General features: G+C 39.9%; 1 protein-coding gene across 1 annotated transcript in view; it reads right to left on the reverse strand.

Annotated features, from left to right (window-relative positions):
• Positions 1–25,221, reverse strand: part of gas7b (growth arrest-specific 7b) — a 69,967-nt gene that overhangs the window by 9,844 nt on the left and 34,902 nt on the right. Inside the window, exons 4-9 of the mRNA XM_007561473.2 lie at positions 17,565–17,642; positions 16,600–16,688; positions 14,738–14,791; positions 10,011–10,100; positions 6,460–6,575; positions 6,138–6,212 (exon numbers count right to left, since the gene is read on the reverse strand). Of these exons, the coding sequence (XP_007561535.1) occupies positions 6,138–6,212; positions 6,460–6,575; positions 10,011–10,100; positions 14,738–14,791; positions 16,600–16,688; positions 17,565–17,642 (502 nt within the window). The remainder of the gene's footprint in view (positions 1–6,137; positions 6,213–6,459; positions 6,576–10,010; positions 10,101–14,737; positions 14,792–16,599; positions 16,689–17,564; positions 17,643–25,221) is intronic.

The raw sequence follows: 25,221 nt of genomic DNA on the forward strand, positions 1-25,221 counted from the left end.
GCTGGCTGGATGACCCTTTTGTTTTTCATTAAACTGAGGACTGTAAAAGCATCAGCCAGCGGGTGGATAGTCAAGAGGCACGAGGCCACTGGGATCCAGGACCGACGGTCTTTACGGGCGAGCGGCTCGCTTCAAAGTCTCGCTGTGAATGGAAGACATGCGCGGAATTCCCTCTCTCTGGCATCCAACGCATTCCTGACGCCGGCCGGGGCAAAGCTTGGCACCTGCGGAGCCGCGGCCTCCAACACGTCCAGAGCTGCGAAAAACCCATTTCACAGCAAATGCCTTCGAGTTGTTACAAAAAAAAAAAGAAAGCAATGACTGGATTTATGTCTCAAATTTAAGGCAACTCTCCATAATAAAAGCCGACCAACAATCAACTCAAAAGGAGGCGGAATTATAAAAATACTTCATAATCTTCTAGGTCCAACCAAATGTTAGAGTAAAGATTTCCAGCAACATTGAAAACCCACAAGAAATAGTAATCACGATCAAAGATGAGCATTTTTTTAATTTAAATACATTTAACCCTCTAAATGTGGAGATCACAAAATAAATTCTACAATTTGGAGTTTTGGTTCTCCCTCCTGTAAGGATGCACAGATATGAAAATTTGAGGCAATATCCACATCCGATATTAGGACTGGACGACATGACTGAAAAACGCATCACAATATAAGCGCTTCACGTCAATCGATATTGATAATTACAGATACAACCAAGCTGGTGGTGTGACATTTTCTCGCCGTTTTCTTTTACTTTTAGCATTTATGAGGCTCGGTGGCAAAACCTTAAACCGCTGCTGCACAAGTTACTCAACAAGTTGTTGCTAGGCAACCACAAGTTACACAACGAGTTGTTGCTAGGTAACCAAAAATCAAGTGAGTTAGTTGGTGCCACCAACCTTGCATAGCTGGCTGTGAGAGGTTGAGCGGCTAAAGCATTGAGCCTCTCTCTCTCTCTCTCTGTGCTGACTGTGTGGCTTTGTGTAGATAAAAATATGGTGATATTTGCCGTCAGTGAATCTGACAGAACGCAGAGAAGATGTACAAAAACTGAGCTATTACCACCGGAATGTCGACCCAGGAATCCCACTCCCACCGCTGTTATGATCCATGTTTACACAGCATAATATTTACAGTCAGATGAACATTTGGTTGTATAAACAGCAAGCTAAAAGTGAAAGATGATACGGCTTTAACTGATGGTTTTTACAGCGGTTTGCTTTAAACCAAAACAGCATGTTAAGACACAGCCGCCATGGTGGAACAATGAACATGACCAAAGGAACCTTCTTTGTGAACAAGCAACACTCTGAAACTTTCTCAGCAAACCTTCAAATAACTCACAGCTGGTGAAAGGAAGAGTGGGAAGGATTAAACAAGATACAAGATTACTTCATTAGTCTCTGAAAATATGGCAAAAAGACCCAATTAGAGTCTAGAGAAGGCGTCTGATTCACTTTGAATCTACCACTGCATTAGACCCTCCATTGTGGCTTAATAATTACCAATACATTCTGACATGATAAAGAACTGAGCAATCCTGGGAGCAGCATTTCTTTGTGTTTTCACAGAAACTGACTGAAACTAGAAATGTTTCTTTTCATGAACAGTTTTGAACAGTACACTGCAAGTTATGTGCTTTTTGACGTGTTATGTTCAATTTTTCTGTACTCTAAAACCTTCTAGAAATAAAACTAAAAATTTCCTGATGTTCTGCTTTTTACAGCTCTAAACTAACAATCTTTAGCTTTTTGGATGGTAAAGTTTATTAACCTTGTTGCAGAGTCTACAGTGTGATTATGTACAACTGCTTTTTTACTGATATTTCTGTGAGCGTCAACAACCATACTGCTAAAATCTTTTTTTGCATTAAACCAATGAGTAAAACAGAATCTTCATCATTCATTAATTTCAGTATTCTATAACTGCACCCTTTTTGGCAATTTTGTGTCCTAAAATTATAATTTATCAATGATGTTCGGGAGAAAACTTTTTTTTTCTGCTTGAAATTTGATCTTGAATGCACCATACATCATAACAGATCTCATTAACAAACCCTCTTCAGTGTGAATGTTGTTACTGAGCAATGACTCACAGTTAGCTATGATGCCGTTTGAGTGGGATGGTTAAGATTGAAGACTGAGGGAGCTCAGAGATGTAAAAAGCTATTCAACAGGAAAGTGTTGAATTCTTTCAGGCTAAATACTTTAACAAGACATGGTGAAAATGAGTGAAAAGACAGTTTAAAGAAATGACAAAGCCCTTTGATAGGGACATGAGGTTTTGCTCCAGTTTTTGTTTAAAATTGTAAAACTGCACTTAAACTGCATGTCATGGCTGTGAAGAGACCATTTTATTTACTGAAGCAAGTCCAGGGTTAACGAATAAATGTGCTGACGTTCACATGAAAATGATGGAGAAGAATACAAAGAAACTAACAGAAAAACACATAATTTTTGTGTCTTCTGATTCAAAGCTGTAGAAGCTTAGTGCCACTTCAAATATTATTCGGACTCGGTAAAGTGGATCCGTCAAACGTCCGCAGCCTTACATGAACCTCTGACAGGCAATCGTTCCCAACAACATATTGGATTTCAGAGGGAAAGTGATCTCCCGCTGTAGACCCTCTTTTATTTGACAAATCTGATACGGAGTAGAATCTGCAATTTAAGAAAAAAAAAAAAAATGTCACATGCCTCACAGCCGCATCTCGACCAAACAAATGGTAAATTCAGGAATAAACAGACGGCTGGTTCTGGTCGGATCGGAGGAACCGAGCAACAAAACGCTGATTGTCCCATCCAACAACAGAGCCAGCCTGAAGCGAATCATAATGAAAGTATTGTGCTGCACTTTTGTGGGTGTGGGCAGACCGAGCAGGCTGGCATAATCTGGATTCTGTTAAGGACGGCTCCGACCCACTCTCTGTCACCGTGTTAATATGATGGAACTAGCTTACATGTATGTTCGCTAAACCCTGCAGGGGAGGGTTAGCCTCATTAAACATTGCTAAATTAAGCAGTCATCTCCATTTCCCCTCCTTTCCTCTGACACCACGCTAAGAATGTAAAATTAAATCTATAAATTCAGCGAGGTACGAACAAAAACAACATCTGTAAAATTCACCGACTAGCAGTTAGCAAGCTAGCTACCTGGTAGCAACTCTATCCAGTAGCCAGGAAGCGTATTTCACTGGGTAAGTTTTTCTTTATCATGACTTTAAATAATTTGCATCTAAGAAATAAAAACATGAACAAAAAAGACAACTGTCTTACTGGCAACAAATTAGCATCACTTTACTAAATAAGTATTGTACTACACGGCTGTAATTTCTCGTAAGAGTTCAGACAGAGTAGCCTTTGATTTGATCGAAGAGTAATCTGGAAAAAATGTGGATAAGACGCTCAACAGAAATACTGTGAAATATTAAACATTCCACAATTAATGTAGAGAAACAAGAAATTATAAGTGGAAAATAGCCATAAAAATAATACATTTATTTATATAGTGCCACTTTACAACAAATATCATCCCAAAGCAAAAGTAAGTGCGTAAATATGCAGTAGTAAAAGCATACAAGAACATCTGCATGGTTGGCCTTCGTTCATAACAGGAATATACATTACTGAATGTAGCAATATTGATCACCGTTTTCTGACTCTTTAACTTCAACACAATGTTCCCACCACTCTTTGTGAGCTTTAGCATCTCTGACAAATATCCAACACAAACATCAAGGGCAAAAATATTAATATCATGCCGATTTTTCCAAAATATCACTTGAAATGTCATATCCTACCAAAAACTGCACGCAACACTGAACACATTTTTTTTTTTGCAGGCAAAGTGTCTGAATTACGAATTTTCCCAGCTGCCCTAGAACCATAAAACACCAAAAATGAAATTTATGAGTTGTTCAGTTAAAAGAGGCTGGTTTTTCACTTGTGCATCTGCAAAACATACACACACACAAAAACAAGTTGTCATGTTGCTATGCAGGGTCACCGTTTCCTTCTGGAATTTCTTAATAAGACGAGCTAAATAGCAAGTGTCACAGTCAGAGTCCACAGCTTCTCATCTTCTGCGAGCCGTGTCTCGCTCCGCTTCCTGTTACTTTTCCATTTTCCGTGCTCCTTCAGCAGACCAGACAAAGAGCTGCTCTCAGCACGGACTCCCCCCCCACACACACACACCCCTCTGCTGTCAGACGGCGGAGAAGAAGAGCGGCTGAAAACTTTCTTACACTCTGCAGGAGCCTCACGGAGGCTTCCCCACCCCGTCCATCGCCACCGCGTCACACCTCCTTCCTCACTCCCTCCTTCCCATTCGTGGGTTTTTGCCCTTCTCTCCTCTGCTCATCTGTAACAGCCGTCACAGGTTGCAGTTCTGCACCGTAGCGGCACCAAAATGTCCTCCGCACCCCGACTCACAACGGGACGCCTTGACTGGTCGGTTATTTGCCGTGAAGCAGCCTGAATGTCTGATTAATTTAACTTTACTGCAAATTTACACCAAACAGAACTACTTGAAGCTGAGATGAAACATTGGTTGACCTCTTAAATGTTTTTTTAACAGTGATGTGGAAAAAAAATGTTTGCTCATTAATTTAACTTTAAATGGTAAACATATGATTGTAACCTTGACACAGCTTGGTATTTGAGTAACACTATTTGAAGGGGTGTGAATAAGACTGATATAACACTGTCATAAACAAGGCAAAACATCTGCTATGAACACAAAGGAGTCTGAATATTTGAGACTGTTGTCATGAGGTGTCATTTGGTAAATTTTGACACTTACTGCAAAGTTGCTTTAAAAGTTGCATTAAAAGTCAATTAAAAGTGCCAACTTTGCATTAAAGTGTCATTATTTACCAAACAATGCAAATAAAAATTGACTTATAAAGCAACTTTGCATTAAAAATCTCATTATTTTCCGAATGACACTTCACAACAACAGTCATAATCATTTATGTTCATAACAGGTGTTATGTTATGTTGATGTCAGTCTTATGAACACCCCTTCAAATAAAGTGTTACCGGTATGGGTAAACAGGCCACACTGCAAAAACACAAAATATTACCACATATCTTTAACTTATTACATCTTGTTCCACTGACTAATAACCAGTACTGTTCCCTCAATATTAAGGAGTTCTTGACTTCAAACAAGCTTCAAAATTACTTCTAAGTTAGTTTTATCTTATTTCAAAGTGTACGTAGATATTTGCACTAACAATTGGACAAAAAATACTTGGTAAGATTTTGTACTTTGGCAGTGCATGCTTATATGAAGTGCTTTAAGTGAAAATATGAATTATTGCACAATTAAACACACCTCTATGTTTAATAGCGACGACACCCGCTCTCTTTAAGATTTTATGTTAATAAGAAAAAAGCTGTAAGGAGGCCCAAACCACAGATTACATTGCTAAATAGCAGTGCGCCTGCTATTTTTGGGGTTTTGTTAAGCTTCCTCTTTTGAATAACACCAAAAAAGTGTTTTTTTATTATTATTTGTGAAAATGTAAAGCGAAATAGAAAATAGCAACAAATGGACGAGAGATGCTAGAGGCACTGCTGATCTTTGAGCAACAAACTTCTTTTATATTATTATTATTATTATTATTATTATTATTATTATTAATTTCAAATATGCACATGATGCCTTATTAAAAATATATGCTATTTTACAAAATAACATGTTTCACAATATCAAATAAAACTTAAAGAAGCACAATAAACAAAGAAAATAGAATATTCAAAAAGGAGTGAGAAGAAGCAAAGTTAAACTAAATTTATCTTTCTTTGACCTGCTTGAATATAATTTCTTGATTTATAAATATTTCAGGAAAATATTCTGACCTACTCTAACTATTCCTTTCTTTCAACGGAGTAAATTATGAAGATATTGCTGCAAATTACAGACCCTAAAAGTGTGGCACTCAAAATCTGCGCATGCTTAAAGCGGTAAACTAAGCAGGCCAGGCAGGCGTACTGTTCCTACAGTGCTGACATGTGTTTCTTTAGAAAATATTCACTTATGCAGCCATGTGTGCGACAGCCTCCTCTGAGACCGATAGGTGGGTGTAGAGATTTAGATTTTTTTATTTTTTCCCCCACTGTCACTCACCCTTCTTCCTGGCTTGCTAGAGGGATCTGCGAGAGCTTCGAGAGATTCTTGGCGTACTCTTCTTCTATCTTTATCCTGAGAGGGATGGAGAGAACTCGATTACAACACAGCTTTTATGAAACTTGGTTTCCATCTGCGTTTCCTCTGTTGTGCAATAAACGGAGTGATATGCGTAAATGAGCAGAAGAAGAAGGAAGGAAAAAAAGGCAAAACAAAACAGGAGGAAATGGTTTTGTTTAATGACAGCTGCTTGGTTTTCATGGTAACGTGATAAAAAACAACCCAGTGCTGAACGATGATGGAAGATCATAAAAGCTGATACCTTTCTCGTATGAACTCGGCCATCTCTTTCTGCATCTGTTTACCCTTGAGCTGTTTCTGCAACAGAACCTCGAATCCAGTGATGCAACCGTTTCCCTGGGGATCCTTCCTGTCAGCCTGTGAGATAAACACAGCAAGTGCACAAGAAAAGCATTGAGGAAAAAGAACCAATGAGATCAGAACTACGGTACATTAAAATGCAGCCGAGGTACGTCTCCGCCAGTTTTGCACATCGACAGATTGACATTTCTGCCTGTTCTTCTCAGCAGAGTGTGGACAGAAGATGTTGGTCGTTTCCAGCAGGCATGCACAGATTGCAGTTTTCCAAACAATCACCAATCTCTAAAAAGCTTGACCTGCCAATTCTGATTTTGACCAATGCCGACTAATATTTTTTGTCTCAAAAAGTTGCAAAATGTAGCAATAAAGTTCCTCAGTTGACAAAAGTGGGGGGACTGTTACCAACTGCACACGTACAGATTTCATGTGCGAGTATCGACCGGCCACCAATCTCACAAATTTAAGGAAATCTGGGACGATTTATCGGTGCAAGTCATCTGGATTGAAAAATAAGCACAAAATTAAGGCTGCAAAAGGGAAACATCCTCACTTCTGTCAGAACAGACAATTTAAACTCGTGTTCTGGACACAAAACGCAGAAAATGGGGTGAATATCTGTGAGCAAACTGCAGAAAATCATATGAAAGAAATGGGATCAACGTCTAGAAAAGCTAAACTAGAACCACCAGAAGGAAATGAGGACGGTGGCTCCATAGGTAGATGTGTCGGGGATCTCTTTGATCGTGTAATTGGTTAGAGACGATGCGGTTCCAGCACAATAAAACACATGGAGGTTCTTCTTGCACATCTTTACAGTCAGTGATGATATGTGGGTACATCGGAGGAGGGTAAATGGAAACCTTTATTTCTACAAGTTTGCATAGGTGGGCATTTCAGGGTGCATCATACACACCAGTCCAGCTTAGTGCAGTTTAAATGAACTTTAGTTTATTTGCCAAGAAAATCCGGTTGGTTTAGGAAGGTGTGAATGCGTCATCTAACTATGAGGCGGCCCAAAAATAGAGAACTCTGGTCCACCTAAACACCCAGGTCTAATTTTGGTTTAAGTAAATTCTGGTGCAGTTTGAATGCCCATGTGAATGGCAATCAGACCAGAGGCCACCCCAAAAGCAGGAAGTGTATTTTAGTGCAGGGCATCGTGGGTAAATACAACAAAAACAAACGCCTGTGCCTAGTGATAGCGGGAGAAATGGCTTGTGTCTTTTTTTTTTTAACTAAAAACAAAATCCTTCAACTGCTAAAATCTGACACCTCTATTTCTTGTTTCACATTTTGTGAAGAAGGAAGTTGCACTCATGTCTTCTTCAGAGCTTTTCATATTGTTTCATTCAGAGGTTCGTGACGCAGCGCCACCACAGGTGAGGAGGGGAAAAGGTTTTCCGAAAGATTTGGTTTGTTCGACGCAGTGTGACGTGAAATCGGACCGAAATTTTGGTCCGAGTCTACCAAACTTTCCTAACTTCAATATTCATTCAGAGAAGAAGCAATTTTAAGGATTGTGATGATGAATCTTGTGACACAAAAATAAATTCTACTAATTCTCAAAAGCATTTTGCTTTTCCTTTTAGAGAGAAATCTTTTTCCAAAACATTCTTGAAGAACATCCCCCCCTCTGGAAGTGACTGCAGCGTGTCAGAGTGCTGCAGGCGCGGCATGCACCTGGTAGAGATTACACTGCAGGGGTGGGAGATGTCCAAACAGAGCAGCAGAGGCCCGCTGGCTCGCTGCGTTCCAGCCCGTTACTTGGTACCGTGTCATCCCACTGTGCCGTGTTCTGTATCACAGAACAGCCCGGCGCTGACTCTCTGTCTGCAGAGTGGACTCACGTCGAAAGATGAAAAGGATCCGGTGTAATTTTTGTTTTTTTTTTTTTTTTTTTTTTTTGTTCTCACTGACTCGCTTGGAGCTTGGAGATTTTCCACCCTCAGGAAGGACTTTGTCAGCAGAGTCTGAGTCTATAATTTCTCCTCCATCACAACTCGTTTCCCCTCAGAGTATCTCCAACCTCGCTCCATAATTTTCTCTGTATTTCAGAATTTAAAAATATGTTGAGAGAAATAATCCAGAGATGGAAACAAATAGAAGGGAAACCAACGTGTGAAGCCTTTTTATTCACTTTAGAGGTTCAGATGGTGATTTGATGATGGCTTTTTAAACACGTCTCTGCAAAATCTCATGTAGCCGAGACCAAAATGATTCAACTTTAAAGTAGTCTTCCAATTTCAATTGACTGACAGTAGTAACAGCATTTTGTTGGAACTAGAATCTGATGGATAATCTGTGAGGTAAGACAAAGATTAAGGTGATGACACGGAGTTGCTCCAACCTGATGTAATCTCCAAATTGAAATGAACTTCTTGGTTGGATAAAAATAATTTTAAATCATTAAAATGACTTAAAATTATAACTATAATTTTGAGCTTATCTGCAGGTTTTCATCAGCCTACTATTACTCCTTCACCAGACATTCCTGCTGCTAAAGGCTAATGCTAACGCTACAATTCATTTTGCTCAATTCGTTTCCAATAGATGCTTGAATTAGTGTTTTTCTCTTTTTGCCATCTGCGCCTTTGAACTGAGGTTTTTTAAACTGTAGAGACCCCCAGACGGCCGTTCACGCGGTCATCAGTTCCAGAATGGACTATTGTATCCAACATGTTTAGCATGTAGCGGCTCGACGCTAACCTCCAGTCCCAAACGAAAACATATCACACCTGCTTCTATTTTCTCCATGTTGACTAATCGTGGATTTTAAGAGTTTCTTATTTCTTTTTAAAGCTTGTAACAGTCTTGTTGTTGAGTTACTGAGATTTTCTATTCAACATTTACTTACAGACGACCAAGAGTTTTCTCTGGCCGCACCTCAACTGTGAAATCAGACCTTCGATCTTGTCCTTTTTAAGTCAAGACTTTTCTTTCTTATTATTCAGGCTTTTATTGCCTAAAAATGTGATGGCACTTTTGATTTTATCTACCTTGTTTGTTCTGTTTTGTTTCCTCTGCTATTTTAAATTTTACTTTTTATATTGATTTTGTGACACAGTTTGGTCACCAATGTGTAAAGGTCTACATGAAGAAACAAATTAATGAATGTTACCTATTTATTTAGTTATATTAGCAGTTATGCAGTAATTCTTTACTAAAAAAAAGTCTCTGTGTATATTTCAAAGACTGTACATCCTTACATTTTTTTCAAAAGACAGCCAATATTCTCTTCTGTAGAGCATCAACTTACATCTAGAAGTAACGCAACTCTGCATCCATACAGTGAGAGCGTATGATCAAGAGCTTGTGTCCTAAACAATATGACAGTGGATCATGGAGGGGTAACTCTTGCACGTCTTATGGCATGTTTGAAGGAAGAACAGCAAAGTAAAACAGCGGAGAGCTGTAACCATCCCTATTTTGTTCAGAATGCTATGAAAACTGAAATGCAGAAAATGAACATGGAGACCATTGAGGAAAACGTACCCAGAAGTAGTCGCAGTAGCTCCACTCGTCAGGTTTCAGCAGCTGCTGTTCGGCCATAAAGATTGGAGACGGAAACGTCACACAGTTGATCTGTGGGATGGAGACAGAGATGATGGATCCGTACTGGAGTGCTGGAGCTATTAAGAATAGCGACACTATGGTCATTAGAGAAGGAATTGGAAAATGAAATCTGCGTCTCCATAAAGCTCGTCAGCAGAGGCGCTTTCCTCAAGCAGCTCAGATGTTTCCACCACACATTTGTTTTATTATATAACACTTTGTTGGTTTTTGACCAATGACCTCTGACACGTAGATGAAGTTTAATTATTTACTCACTTAATAAACTTTACATCAACATGCCTGTATGCAGCACTCTGCGAAAAGCCAGTTTCTTTAAACTCGTCTTTCAGCCGAAGAACTGTCAAGTCAGCAGTTTCCCCATGATTACGGTCAAAACACAGCAGTCTATAACTTTATAAAAATATTTCCTTTTTAATGTGGAGGTTTTACAGGGAAACTGAATTTTGAGTTTTTATGAGCTGTAAACCCAAATTCTAAACACTAATAGAAATAAATGCCTGGAAAATACAACTTTAAGTATTATTAATCTATACAACATTTTAACTTCACTATTTTAAAGTTTAATTTCAGAAAGAAAGTAACTTTTTGAAGATATTCTGACTGACTGAGATGAATGCATTTGCATGCATACATGCGTCTGTAGTTTTCACTCTTTCTCTGCAACCAGGACACAGCAAACCAAAGAGACCGATTTAAATACGACACAGCTCACTTATGCTTCCCGTTCTTATTAATCTTAGGGAAGGTATTTTCAGTACGTGTCGCGATGATGTTCTGACACAACACTGCAAATTTATCAACCAACATCCTGGATTACCCAATATTGCTTTTTAAATTGTCCTGCAAAAGTTAACAGCAGTTTGTCTGTTTTCTTCCCCAGAGTCACCAATGTTATACGTCTGATCAAAATGTGGTTGCGATGATTCGCTCTATCACACGCAAAAAGCATAAATAGCTGCTTTTAATTAAACCACGTTTAAGGAGAAGGAGAAATAAGTTTCAGTGAACTGCAAGGGTACCAAAAATATCCCTAAAGTTGTTTTTCTCTTTACATCTTTTTACATCGGAGGCGTCCAATGAAATATCCCCCAGAAAAAAAAGAAAAAAAAACAAAACAGAAAATGCATCTTCATAATCATATCTTCCGTCTTCCTCAGCCTGCAGGGAAGATGCACAGCTTTGTTTCAACAAAACGTCAGTGGCAGTCCGTTGGCACAGCCTGTGTTTGCAGAGGAAGCTGGTAAGCAGCAGAGGTCTGCTGATGACTTTTCCAGAAGCAATATTCAAACTGCCATGAGAAAAAAAGGAGTAAAAAGCCTCTTTTCCAAGTTTACTTTGGAATATGTGTTAATAATAATTAACACATATTAACACATAATAATTTCTCAGAGGGAATCGCCTCCTCAGTAGAGGTAACGGGCTAAAGGGGCTTTAAACAAAAGCCCAGCTTCCTTTTGTAAAGATCTCCAATGACAGAAGGAGATGGGCTACATTTGTTTGACACACATTCCTTGATAGACGAAGAGTGAGAGTCATTGATACGAATTATCCCCAAATTTCTAACATACCATCCAGCACCCATTTCCGTTGTGACAATTAAACTACAAACGTAAATGCACCTTATTGATATTTTATACAACAGAAAATAAAAAGTACTGCATAATCTTAAATTTAGATATATTTTTAGTTTATTTTTCTAAACTAAATCTGAAAGGTGTGGGGTGCCCCGGTGCCAAGACAATTTATTCGGTGTATGTGAACTTCCGGTTTCAAATGTAACTAATTTATAAATCTCGGTTTGACGAATTCAGGTTGTTTTTTTAACACCTAAACGTGTTCATATTGGGTTGAAGAATAAACTTTTCAAAATTCTCACTCCTTATCCACCTGTGTAATCTTTACATACATATAATAATTACACCTACCAATATAGTATTAATATACTATATATATATTACTATTGATATATATTCAACTTAAATAGTTAAACTATTTAAGTTTAGCTACAGTGGATGAACAATTCTTTCAATTTCACCAAGAAACAAAACAAGCATCGATACAAAAACCACAAACAGTAATTGTCTAATAATATTATATGTTACATCCAGCAATAATCATTTGTCTATATGATCATTTGAACAGTTTATGCTCAATATTCAAATGATTCCTTACTCTGACTCAACTTCCTGATACACAAAGTAAGTGGAGACGATACTCAACAAAATACCAGCGTCTTGCAGAATTAGCCAAAACAGGTTTATAATTACAGCAGGTCAACAGACTCATTCTTCACTTCTTGTAAACAACAATAAGAAACAGCCAAAGTCACAAAGCTGCTGCTATCGTTTGCACTTCGTGAGATGTGTTATGCTGATTGCGCCTCTCAGATATATTTAGAACTTAAAGTCTTACAATGAACATGCTCTAAAGCCGATGTGAAGAACTGTAATTACCACTTCATGATTAAACAGCTAAATAAGCATCCACTGTGAAAAGTGTGATTGTCTGTCATTTTCCACAGTCACGTGTTGCTAGAGTGGGGCCTTGGTTATTAACAGGACAATTGGCAGTGATTTTCCAACTGCATGCTTGTTTAAAATGCCCGTCCCCTCCGTCTTAGGCCTGCAGCGGCTGCATGTTCCAGTTGTCCACATGGGAAAGTTTCAGAAAGCCACCACCAGTTTCTCACCAGACGCTTCGCTGAACCAGCTGTGTGTGTATCTACAGCTGTGCAGCTACTTTTTTTTGTTTGTTTGTTTTGTGCATTTGCAATTAGCACAAACAGAAGTGGCCTAAGATGTTTTATGGCTCATGAAAATACAATACAGTGAGACTTTCATCCTTTTGGTCTTGCTGGAAAGAGCTTTCCTTTGCACCTACCTCACATGTGAAAAACAAACTAGACGTGGGTGAAGCACGGCTTCAGCCAAGGCTGCTGTGTGTACGTTACAGGAGCTGGTGCTAATTCGCTAACACAGGAGATCAAAATGAAAAAGACAACATTCCACATAGAAAATGCACGTGTTGTGGCAGCATAGTGACTCCCATCACTCCGAACAGAACTCCCAAGGAGTTCTTTTAAAATAGCTAAATGAACCTTGTTGCTGAAATCCCAAACTAATTTGGTAATGTTAGTAATTTTTATCAGCCCACATGCCCAGACTGAATTTGGCAGGGGGAATCAGACATCTCGAACGGACTAAAACGTTGTCAGCTGTTAAGCGGTATGTGCGAACTGACTGCTGCCAAGGGTCATGCGATGACTGTGAGATTCACACAGCTGGGCCGTTTCAGCATACCACATGTTGATGTTTAAAGGTTCCAAACAGAGTCGGAAGGCTGACAGCTCAAGTGTAAAAAAAAATGTGAAGTGCTCAAAATGTTCTGTTAAAACAACAAACTGTTGCTTAGACAAAGCAAATGTGCCACCATGAAACAAGGCTTTACAAGGCAACGGTGGACGTGAACGTTTAAACTCAAGGTGCATTCACACCAGCCCCATTTACTCCACTTGAACCAAACTCTAGTTTGTTTGCCTAGAAAGCCTAGTTGTTTGAGGTGTGAATACGCAATCGAAGTCTGATGTGGATCAAGAAAGCCTAAAAACCTAAGTCTCAGTTCAGTTAAAGTAAACTCTGGTGCGGTTCGAATGGTGAATGCCAAGCAGACCGGAGATCGCTCCGAAAGCAGGAAGCGAACTATAGGGCATTCTGGGTTCTGGGTTCATACCAAACTCTTTCCGAAGAGAAGAAGAAAGAATCTACAAATGCTAAAACCTTACACTACTCTATTTTTGTTCGTATTTTATGGAAACAGAAGTTGCACTCATGTCTTCTTCAGTAGTTCTTGGTGCATCATCGCCACAGGCTACAGGAGGAACAAGTTTTGGTTCGTTTGAGACAATGCGGTGTGAAAGTAAACTGCACCAGATGAAAATGTAACAAATGTTGCACTTTTCATCTCCAATCGAACGGCCTCTACCATACTACAAGCTGTGAAAACACCTTTACACTATTTTGTCAAAACTATTGGGTCACCCTTTCAAATTATTGAATTTGGGTAATCCAATCACTTTCATTGCCACATATGTAATAAATAAAGCACCTAGATTCTTCTACAACCATCTCATGGGTCGTTCTCAGGAGATCAGTGAACTCCAGCGTGGAACTTTGATAGGATGCCACCTGCAGAGCAAGTCCTGTTCACTACTAAATAATCTACAGTCAACTGTTAGAGAGATAAATGCAAGGTGGAACTCAGGTAAGACGTGTAACATCATGGAGGATGCTGAGATTCATTGTTTGCAAATATTACCAATTTTCTGCAGTCAATAGCTACAGACTTCCAACTTCATGTGGCCTTGAAATTAGCTGAAAAACAACTTCATTGAATCGGTTACCATGACCAGGTAGCTGTACATAAGCCTTACATCGCCAAAGTGTTCGATGCAGACATGTTTGTCTGACTGATTAACTATCCCACTTTGTCTGGCAAACCAATAGATGAGTTTGGGTTTGGGAGTTTTCAGGAAAAAAAACTCAGTCCATTGTGCCAAGTGTAAAGTTTGGTACAAAGGGAATAAAAGGTGCAGAGCTGCTTTTCAGGAGTTGCTCAGTTAGCCATTTTTTCCGACCATCAAAACTCACCGTAACTGTTGTCTCCTTGTTCTGTTTCCTGGTCGGTGATGTTGATCCCGGGCTCTGCAAAGAGAAGAGGAACACTCCGTCAAAGCTCCGGTCCTCTGCGTCAGACATGACCGCACGACACCAACACTCTGTCACTCCCAACAAACACGCAATGTGATCAAAGTTGTTTTCTATGCGGTGGCCGAATGAGTCCGACTAGTGCATTCTGTTCTTGTGCTGCCGATGTTTGTGTGTGTGGAGATAGTTCTGCAGAGCAAAGCAAAGAATGATTGCTCTCTCTCGCTCTCTTTTGTGCGGGAGTATGCATATCTGTGTGTGTGTGTGTGTGTGCGTGCGTGTGTGTGTGTGTGTGTGTCTGTCATTTCAATCACTTCGGTAGAGAACTGAAATAAAGTATCTAGGTGCGAGTTCAAATGCAACAGAGATGTATCTTTATAAGGGCATATTTCAATACTTAGTCTGTAATACCAGAAAAAGCTGTCCAACATAAACCACTGATTCGCCAACATGGTGTACTGTGGTAAATGGGTGCTGCTGAAATCAATTATGGATATTGAAGCAATAAAAGGTGGACTTTGAGGTTCTTCTCAAACCAGCTGATGCAGCTTTCAGGTTGGTAAAAGAGAGAAACTTGAGATGGACAGACCCATCACTGGTGGCGAGTCAGTGACTTCATTAGAAAACACCATGGTGAAAGACCCTGGGGATCCAAAAAGAACATTAAGGGCTTTCCTCAAGGAGTCCCATGGCAGCTGAATCTTTAATTTCAGGAGAACCAGTTGAGTTTGTGTCTGTGGAACATTGGAGGACACAAGGACCTTTAGGGATGCCTGGTTTGTTGACTTGGAAAGGAGTCGAGAGCATGTCTTTTGTAGAGTCTTGCAGGATACTTTGGGAGTAGCATTTGGTTTACATTGGCTATAATAAGCCAGACTTGTTCAAACTAAATCAAATTTAGGTTTATCATTTGGTCCAAATTCTGTTAATGAACAGAATTTCCAGGCAAAGACACTGAGCAGAAGCTCTCAGACTTCGGATCTTTGCTTTTTAAAATGATAAGGTCCTGCTGGCCTTCCTGACTTTTATTTGTAACAATCAGTGGATTCTCCTGGTTGAGGATTAGCACCTCCAAATCTAAAGGCGTAGTTTTAAGTTAGAAAAAGGTGGATTACTGCCTCTGCTTCCGGATTAGGTTACTGCCTCATGTGGAGGAGGTTAAGTTTGTTTTGGTAGTACTGAGTGAGAGCCTAACATCGCAAAGCTACCAGCAGGTCTAATTTGAAACTAACAGCTACAGGCATGAGCGTTGTGGAGTGACGCTGCAGCTTTTCCAAATATTACAGGAGTCGCTTTTGGTCGGGACGCTCTCTAGATGGGTTACTAAGAACGTGTCTTAAACATCTCCTTGAGAGGCAGACCCAGGACTCACTGGAGAGATCTTTTTAGATCTGCTCCCTATAATTGAATGTATGACTCTAAAGTAAGAAGAGTATGGAGACATTGACTGTAAGTGGTGGGCGGATGGTGTGTAATATCTCCATGACTACTAGGCTAATTATGATCAAGGGAAAAGATACTGTAGGAGGGTTTAATCAGCTTCTACGGTCATCAGCTTATTTATTTAATGAGGGGAAAGAGAGAGGCGGTTTAATCCTGACCAAAAAGAAAATCAAAGATTTAACAAGAGTGGACTTACAGAAAAGATTCCTGGACATAGTGGGTTTTAATCGCTGAGATGATACAGATTTCAAGGAAGTAGCTTAAAATGATTCAAATCTGTCTTGAATTGTTACCGAATTGAAAAAAATCAAACAAAACAAAGAAATGCCAAACACAAAATAACAAAAGCGATGAGGGTTTACCTGGGGCTCAGTGCTGCTCTTCCTAACCAGGCTCTTGTGTGAATGGTCACCGTGATGCATGGGGCTGCTGCCCGAGTGGAAACCATTCACTGCACGAATAAATGAGACAGAAAAATGTTTTCCACACTGGTTTTAGTTATCAAGGTGCAATCCTAAAGATAATGACTGTGAAACTCCAACTCTCACAGTCAGAATTAATTCTGACTTGTTGTTTGTGATGTTTCAACGCAGAGTTAAGCTGAAGCCACAGAAACCTGCTATATAAACAATTATGGACAAGCAAAACATTTACAAGCTACTGCAATGTAGCTGTTTAGCTAGAAGCTAACATAGCCTTAACCAAACAACCCATAAGAATATTAGCTACTTTTCCAGAAGCAAATGCATTAAGCTAAAAGTGTGCTGAAACAGTATGAAGTCATTTCTGCCTACATCCCCCAGAATGCTGTGCAGTTCTGGATCGGAGTGGTAAAATATTCTATCAGATGTGTTAATATCGATTGCAGTATATCAGTATATGTTATTGATTTATTGTCCCACTTCCTCATGGGGTCAAATTCAATCTTTCACTCGTCACGCTGTCCTTCTCTAAGCATTACTCCCGAAAGTAAATCTTCGAAACTTTACCGTTCAGACTGCGGTGCTCTGGCTATTTCTTCCTAACAAGGGAGCTGAATGAGTGAATGAAGTTTGTTTCCGTATGTGGAAACATCCAGAGAACCTTCCTGCCTCTTTCTGCCCGTTCGCCTTTAGGAGCAGGGCCAAAGCGGGAGACAGAGGACTCCTCAGTTCCTCAGTTTGCGGCTGCAGATAAAGTTAGTCACAGGAAGCGTCTGTGTGTGGCGAGCATGAGCCGGGGCTTTGTGCCACCGTGGAATCTTAGGAGAATTCCCAGCCCCGGGGCACTGACACTTGAGGAAGTTGAAGTGAAAGAAACGGAGTAGAAGAGAGCGCAGTTAAAGCACCTGCTGGCAGAGAGTTCTTGTGTCGGATGGAGCTCTTGGGGGTCCCGGGGACGCTGGACGGCCTCTCCCATGTGGTCTCTGAGGGAAGGAGGTGGGGAGGGGGGAGAGAGTATAGGAAGCATTAGGAAACAGTTGCAACCATTAGTGGGAAGGAATAAGAAGAAGTGATTCCATCTACAGATGCAAACTTGGCATTTCTTGCAGATGGTAATAAAAAACAAAAAACACACACTCAGACTTTTCTTTCCAGCCTGTACATAATCACTTAGGAGTAATAACTTCGATTTCTAAATTCAATTCAATTCACTTCAAACATCCTTTAGTAATCCCAGAGGAAAATTAACTCTTCTAATTTGTATTATCCAAGTTTCTTCAGAGATGGTATGAGCTGGAAGGAGCTCCTGTAGCAGTCAGTATTACAGTGTATTTCAAGAAGCCTCTGACTGAAGACGCTCTTGTTATTGTTCATCCTCTCATTAAGAGGATGTTTAGAGTTTCATGTTCATCATAAAATTACAAAAAACCCAAGATTTGAGTTTACTGTTTCACTGTCGTTTATGTGACAGACGAACACAATAAGTAACATTTTAGGGTGTTTTCACACCCGATAATGTGATAGACTCTGTCCGAGTGGGGAAAAAAATAAAAACATTTGTTTCAGCTGGTGCATTTCGCTTTCACATTGCGAAGTGTCAAACAATCCAAACTCTTTGAGAAACAAGTTCACCCCCTCGCCTGTGGTGGCGCTGCACCAAGAACCACTGAAGGAAACAACATGAAAACCTCTGAAGAAGACTTCAGCGCAACGTCCTTCTTTACGAAACGTAAACAAAATAAAACTTTGTCAAATTTTATTGTAGAATTTCTTTTTTGTCTTCACCATTTCTACTACTAGTGCTCGACTCACGGTTATATTTACCCAGAATGCCCTGCGCTTTGATCCACCTCCAGCTGTTGGAAGAGTCTCCAGTCTGCTTGGCATTCACATATTCATTCAAACAACAGCAAAGTTCACTTCAACCGAACCGAGGTTTGAAGGCGGCGCTTCAGAGTTTGATTACGCATTTCTCTCCAAATGAACTCTAGTCGACTACAAGTTGTTTTCCTGACTTTATTTTTGTGTTTCTACAGTGTAAAGCACTTTGAACTGCCATGCTGTTGAAATGTGCTATACAAATAAACTTGACTGATCAATTAAATAAAGCGGAATAAACAAGGCTGGTGTGAATGTTTCTTAAAATCCACATTCGTTTGGCATCAGATCCATTCATTTTCCTGTTTATTCTGACTGGCTCCATTGGCCCCACTAAAAGAAAAGCCTGGTGCATAATATATATCACCATGCATGCTTATGGTGATATACAGAATATTTTTTTTGTTTTTGGCCACACACGCCATGTTGAATATAAGCCAAAATGTTTTGTTTTATTTGCATCGGACCAGAACAGCCGTCTCCAACATGTCTGCTGTGTGTCAAACATGTTCTCTTCTAGAAAGTCTTCCGCTTCTCTGACTAACTCTCTTAATAAACCACCTGTCAACTTAGGTTTACAGCCACGTAAACCGGAATGGTGCCAGTAGAGATATTCATAACCTAACCTATAACTTAAGTCTGCTTCAGAAATCCAAGCATGACATTTTTAGATTTGGATTTGTGGGGAAAATGTTTATTTTTTTTCCCTCCTCTGCTTCACAGTTTTGAGCAACTCTTGTGTTCACGTGACACATGGAATGTGAGTGGCTTTAAAAAGAAAGCGAAAAAGACAAAGTACGAATGTGATGAGAGCTCTATAGCTGCTCTCATCAGATATACAGATGAGAGCAGATATACAATTTGATGATAAAAAAAAAAGACAGAAGAACGAGATAAGTTACAGGATGACCTTTGCAGAAATGGAAACCCTAAATAGCTCCAAGTCTTAAATAAACAGACTAGATCATAATGAAACTCCTGCTGTTACAGGAAGCTGGACATATGTCGCTTTTAGTGCAAGATCTCATTTCTTTGGCTCTATTTCACCTCCCAATTAATCAACCGAAGCCTGTGAAGCCATTTGTGGGTACTGTAACTCAAATCTGTGCTTTGTGTCAAAGTTCCAGCTGAAAAAGGCTCATAAAAGACAAGAGCTCTCTTTTATTTACTTCTCTCTGGTTATTCTTGCTTTGACTAGGGCTGGGGAAGACATGCGAGGAGCTTTTATTGAATTAGAGCCTTTCGGCTACTCTGCTCTATTTATCCCCGCTTAGCAGAGAAAGGAAGCAGCTGAGCCAAGCCTATCAGCTCAAATGACACAGGCGGAGAGGGTATAACCGGCAGCAGGCTGTGACTTCAGGCGGGATGAGCAGCATTAGGCCGGAGCCTCTCCTCACAGGCCACATGTGTATCAGTTACTCCTCTCTCTTCTCATAAACCCCGATCGATACTGAAGGAAACACCGGATAATACTGCTGAAATATATTGTATCTTATTGGATAAAGGGAATTGCTTTATTAAAATATTTTCCCTGTACACTGGATGGTGGGGCTTCATGAAGAGCCTGTCTGAATGGAAGATTTCATTCTAGAGGCTTTGCATTCAAATTTGTAGGCCTGTCGCAATAAGTAATAAATCAATTAATCGCACGATAAATTAAAACGACATTGATCATTTCCATTTGTGTGATTTGAAAGATTTTCCCTTTCCTCTCTCTTGCTATTAAAAATGATTTGGATGACGAGACGGACTCTCTGCTCGCTTACGAAACGTTCTCTGCTTGCTGCTGGAAAAAAAAGGCACCGTCGCCTGGCAACCTCTCAGCCAATAGAATGAAAAGTGTTGTACTGGGTGCGCTTGTTTCCTTCTAGCGGGTGTGCCTGTGTGGCTACTATCAATTGTATCAACCTGCGCCACCCACTGGATGCAGGGAGAAGCAACGGCCTCAGCGTTTTTGTTCCAGAAGCAAGCAGAATGTTTTGTAGTGCGAGCAGAGACTATGTCTGAGCGGGAGGAGAAGTTTTGAGTACAAGCATTACAAGTTCTGAGAGGAATGACATGAAGTCCTGCTTTCAAAATAAAAATGTAAGCAAACGTATTAAAAATTTTGAGAACTAAAGACATGAAATCCTGCTTTCAGACTGAAAACGTGTGCTTTTGTAATATGGCAGAAAAAGTCCCCCACACTTTTATGGAGAAATTACTGAAAAAAAATGTATGAATAAAGGAAATCTAAACCAGAATATGCCTATTATATGTGACTTAAATTATATGAATTCATAATAAAGATAATAAAATTTGAATTTTGAATTCGCCTTTTACTCTTTAGAGGCACGGATTTATTTTCTAAGTCCAAAATTTCCTCATTTTGCAAACATGATTTTTTTACACCGAACGGCCGACTGAAGAAGACTCAATCTCCACTCACCTACCGCATCGATTTATTGTCCGCGGCACAGCCTGAGTAACGGGAGGCATCCTTTATTTAGGATTCAAGAAGCAGGGGAAAAAAATGACCCAGTTAGCTCTATCTGAGCTATATTTTATTCATAACCATATGACAGAGGTCTCTGATGCTGCCTCCTGTTGCTCGTAGTGACAGAAACCCATCCACTGTGGCAAGGAAACAGGAAAAAGACTCAAATTTACACTTTGGATGTTTAAGATAAATACACCTCAGCACCTTTCCTGATCAGTTTGTCAAATACACCATGAAAGATTGTCCAAGTTTTTGAATAAACATGAAATTGGATGGATTTGGCAAGGTGTGCACACACCGCACTCTCACCCAAACACCATCACAATCAGACTGGGACAAGCGGAGACTGTGAGCAAACCGCAGCACCCTGCAACACAGGAAGGAAAAAGTCAAAGAAAGAAAGAAAGACAAAGACACGCAACCCTCACCCACCCATGCTGCTTTGTTACCATGGCACTGTCATAACACAACACACTAATAAAACTGAACTTTAGAGTAACAATGGCAAAGACAGGTAAAAATAAAAAAAAATGATTACAGTTGCTATAAATAACTGTTTGAGGGAAAAGGTTATCAGGGTTTGCTAAAATAAGCGTTCTGAATGTACTTGAGCTTGGCTCACCATCTTGCAATGGCAACAGAAGGAGAGAGAAAAAGCTTCACTCCATCTTTCTGACAGAACCTCGGAGCCACCTAACCATATCCTCAAATACGAGGAGGAAGACGAGGAGGGAGTCCCCCTCGCTCTCGTGCCTGGGTGGAGCGCCGAGCCAATTTTAAACCTCCTCTCTCATCTTTCAAGGCCGCAACCCCGACCACTGTCACCACAAAGAGAAACGTACAAGATGCGAACATCCCAGACGGGGAAATGGTTACGGTCTTTAAAGAGCCCTTTGCCATAATCCCAGTTAAAGAGGGTGGACAGGTGCAATGAGATGCTGCGTAAACAAGCCACGCTGGTCCCTTTTTCATTGCTCCTGAGAGACAAGGACTCAGTCGGAAAAGAGACCAATGCACTTCCTCTACATTTCTAAATTCAAATTAAACAGAAACGGACTGACTGGGAAAGTGTTGACGTGAAAATTGGCGACTTTAGGACACCGAGTATGAAGCACTTAAAAGTGAGTCAGACGCAGCGTCCTGCAAAAGCACTTTGCCTTTTCCTGAAACCTCGTCGCAAACTGTTTAGTCCATGATCAAAAAAATGCACTAAAACTGCTCCTTCTGTTATTTCTAACCAGTAAAATAAAGGATGACGCCTTCGCAGAACAGCTTTAAAGAATTAGCAGTTTTGTGCAGGACACTTCCTTCCTGCAGACTTTGAAACAGAGTTGATCCAAGTTAAGGCCACACGCCAAAGAAGAAAACACTGAAATGAGCAATTACCACACCAATTTCAAAACATCGTTCTTTGGTGACCTTCAAAACAAAAATCGGATTCATTTAGATTTAGGTTCTGTTAAATGAACTGAATGTGTGAAGACCTTTCAAAGTAATTGAGCCACATCCCACTCTCAAGCATTCATTCAAACATTCAGAATATTAATGAACAAACAGCGTCATGAAGACCAACAAACACAGGACACAGGTTGGGATTTTTATTAGTTGTACACTCTACAAATCTGTCCTTTGTGGGTGATTAGTACGAAAAATGCCATAAAAAGTTCAATTTCATGTTCACCACATGAACCATAAAGGAGACAGGAACTGTGTTATGTGGAAGAAGTTGCTCTATTCAGATCAGATCTACTTCAAACATAGTGGCAGCCAAATCATAACGTGACGGCAAATCTAGGAGCTTTGACACGGAGGGGCGGTAACGGAGTGGCAAGAGGTCTTGGTGGAGTGAAGTATCCTCAGTGAAGGATGGGAAAGTATGTGGAAATAATCCACAAATCACAAAATTTGGAAGAAAACAAAGACGATCATTGTCATTTAGTTAGTTTGTGATTGTATCATTTATTTGCATAATTTTGGTCTTTAAATAACCAGAATTTGCACTTAAATTTCTGCTTTTGTTAGTCTGATGACATAATTTCTAAATATCACATCAGGTGTTATGACTGTACAGTTACTCAGTACTTGAGTGGTCTCTTTCTAACATTTAAAGAAATTTATTGGATAGCTACCATTTAATTTTACTTGAGTAAAAAAATATGTTGAAGTATTGCTACTTTTACCTAAGAAAATGTAGGGGTGAATTAATATTTAATTTGAAGGCTATACGAGGCTTCTGGACATAAGTATGTTTTTAAGGATGTGAAATGTGAGGGGGCAGTTGCCCCCTTCTTCCCTCCCTGTAGCGCCGCTCCTGGCAGTGATGCTTGTTATCAGCAGGGATGGAAAATATGGTTGATAGGAAGATGGATGGAGGTTTTGGCAAAACCCAAAGAAAACCTTTTATAGGTTCTAAAAGACCAAAGACAGATGCTCACTTTTCAGCAGGCCAGTGACCCCAAACATAAATTCAGATCTACCGCAGAACAGTTCAGATCAAAGCATATTTAGTCACTGACAACTTTCTGTCTGATCTGACCACGATTGGGGGGGGGGATATTTACAATAATTCACTTTCTAGAGAAAGAAAGATGGTAGATTTCTATCAAGGGTTTTCCCACAACGAAACGTGGCATTTCATTAGCAAAAGAATCGCTGAAAGTAAGATATTCTTAGCTTCCTCCTCTGCAGTCATGCACTACTTGGTGACAGTCAATCAGATAAAATCCCAATACAGCACATTGAAGTTTGTGGTTGTTGTATGAGAAAAGGTGTAAAAAGGGGAGGAAATATTTTTACAGTCCACTGAAGGGCCATCATTCTACAACTCTCGTTTTTAGGTGGTGGCCTGTTATCACCTTGAGACTGGTAACACTGCATTCTCGCTCGTTCTAACAAGAGCTGCCAAGTCAAGAAATGACTGCCATCAGTCAGCTTTTACAACACGGCCACGCAAGGATAGTAAAGGCAGACGATAAAACAGGGAATTCTGCAATGGCGGTGGACTGAGGAGGGAATTAAAACGTCTCCTTGCTAATATGTCTGTGAATGTTGCGTTCAGGGACACAATGACTGCTGATCATGAAGAAAGAAACAAGCAGCAGTACTGGCAGTCTGACAGACAGAGAGCAAAGAACCTAAATGCAAAAAATATATTGCAGGAGTCACAATATAGCAGTCAGAAGATGTTAAAACTCAAAGGACGGGTGGAGGTGAACTACTTAAATGAATCAGTTTATTTTAATATGACTGAACGTTACAGAGTTCAGAAAAAGCTCTTGTTAAGGACGGACTGGAACAGAAAACATGTTTAAGAACTGTGACTTGAACTGGGGAGGAAATGTTCTAAAGTGATGAGATTTAATTAAAAAAATTTGATTTTTGAAATTCTTCCTCTTATTTTTAAACAAATTCAGAATAAAACACAATATACCTTGAAAACGATGTGCTTTAAGAGCCGAAACACAGAATGCCATCCCACCATTACCGATTTTGCTTGGGTTAGAAAAGTATGCGGTCGTTGATTTAATCAGCTGATCCTTGGTATGCAGGTATGATGTGGATAAGATCAAAACCCAGAGTTCTGGTCATAACATTCGCAGCGTTTACACTGTGAGACTGAATTAAAAACCATCCAAAGTCAAAGGAAGTTTGTCACGCGCTCCGTTTCCATTGACCTTAAAACTCTGCAAAAATAAAAATGCTGAATGGGAACACGTCATTTTACAAAAAAAAAAAAACTCAGGCGTGTTGTTGAGAAAGATGATCAGCACCCGTGCTGGTTTTCTAATCAGTCGCCCTGATCTCGATCAGTAGCAGTGCGCTGAGGCCTTAAGGGAGCGCGACAAAACTCGCGTTGTTCACACCTCGACACCACAGTCACACACACACAAATCTATAATAGTCTGAGAGGACCTCAAACCACACAACATGCACAGAGCAGCAGAGGCATCTTTAGAAAATAAACTAATCACAGTGGTTGTAGTTTAAAATACTGCAATCCATTCACTGAGGGATTTACTGCCTGATCTTACAGGCAAATCTAAAACAAATAAAATTTGAATTTTGTTGACATTTTCTAATTGTGAGGGGAGGTGGGGTGAGAGATGTTTCCAGGAAGCTTTGGAATAGGAATGTGATGTTTTACAATGTAATGTTTCCTTTCTGAGATAATAAAAATTGTGTTGCAAAAAAGTGAATTTTGTAAA

Source organism: Poecilia formosa, unplaced genomic scaffold, assembly GCF_000485575.1.
Source record: "Poecilia formosa unplaced genomic scaffold, Poecilia_formosa-5.1.2 Scaffold4, whole genome shotgun sequence".
Taxonomy (NCBI): Eukaryota; Metazoa; Chordata; class Actinopteri; order Cyprinodontiformes; family Poeciliidae; genus Poecilia; species Poecilia formosa.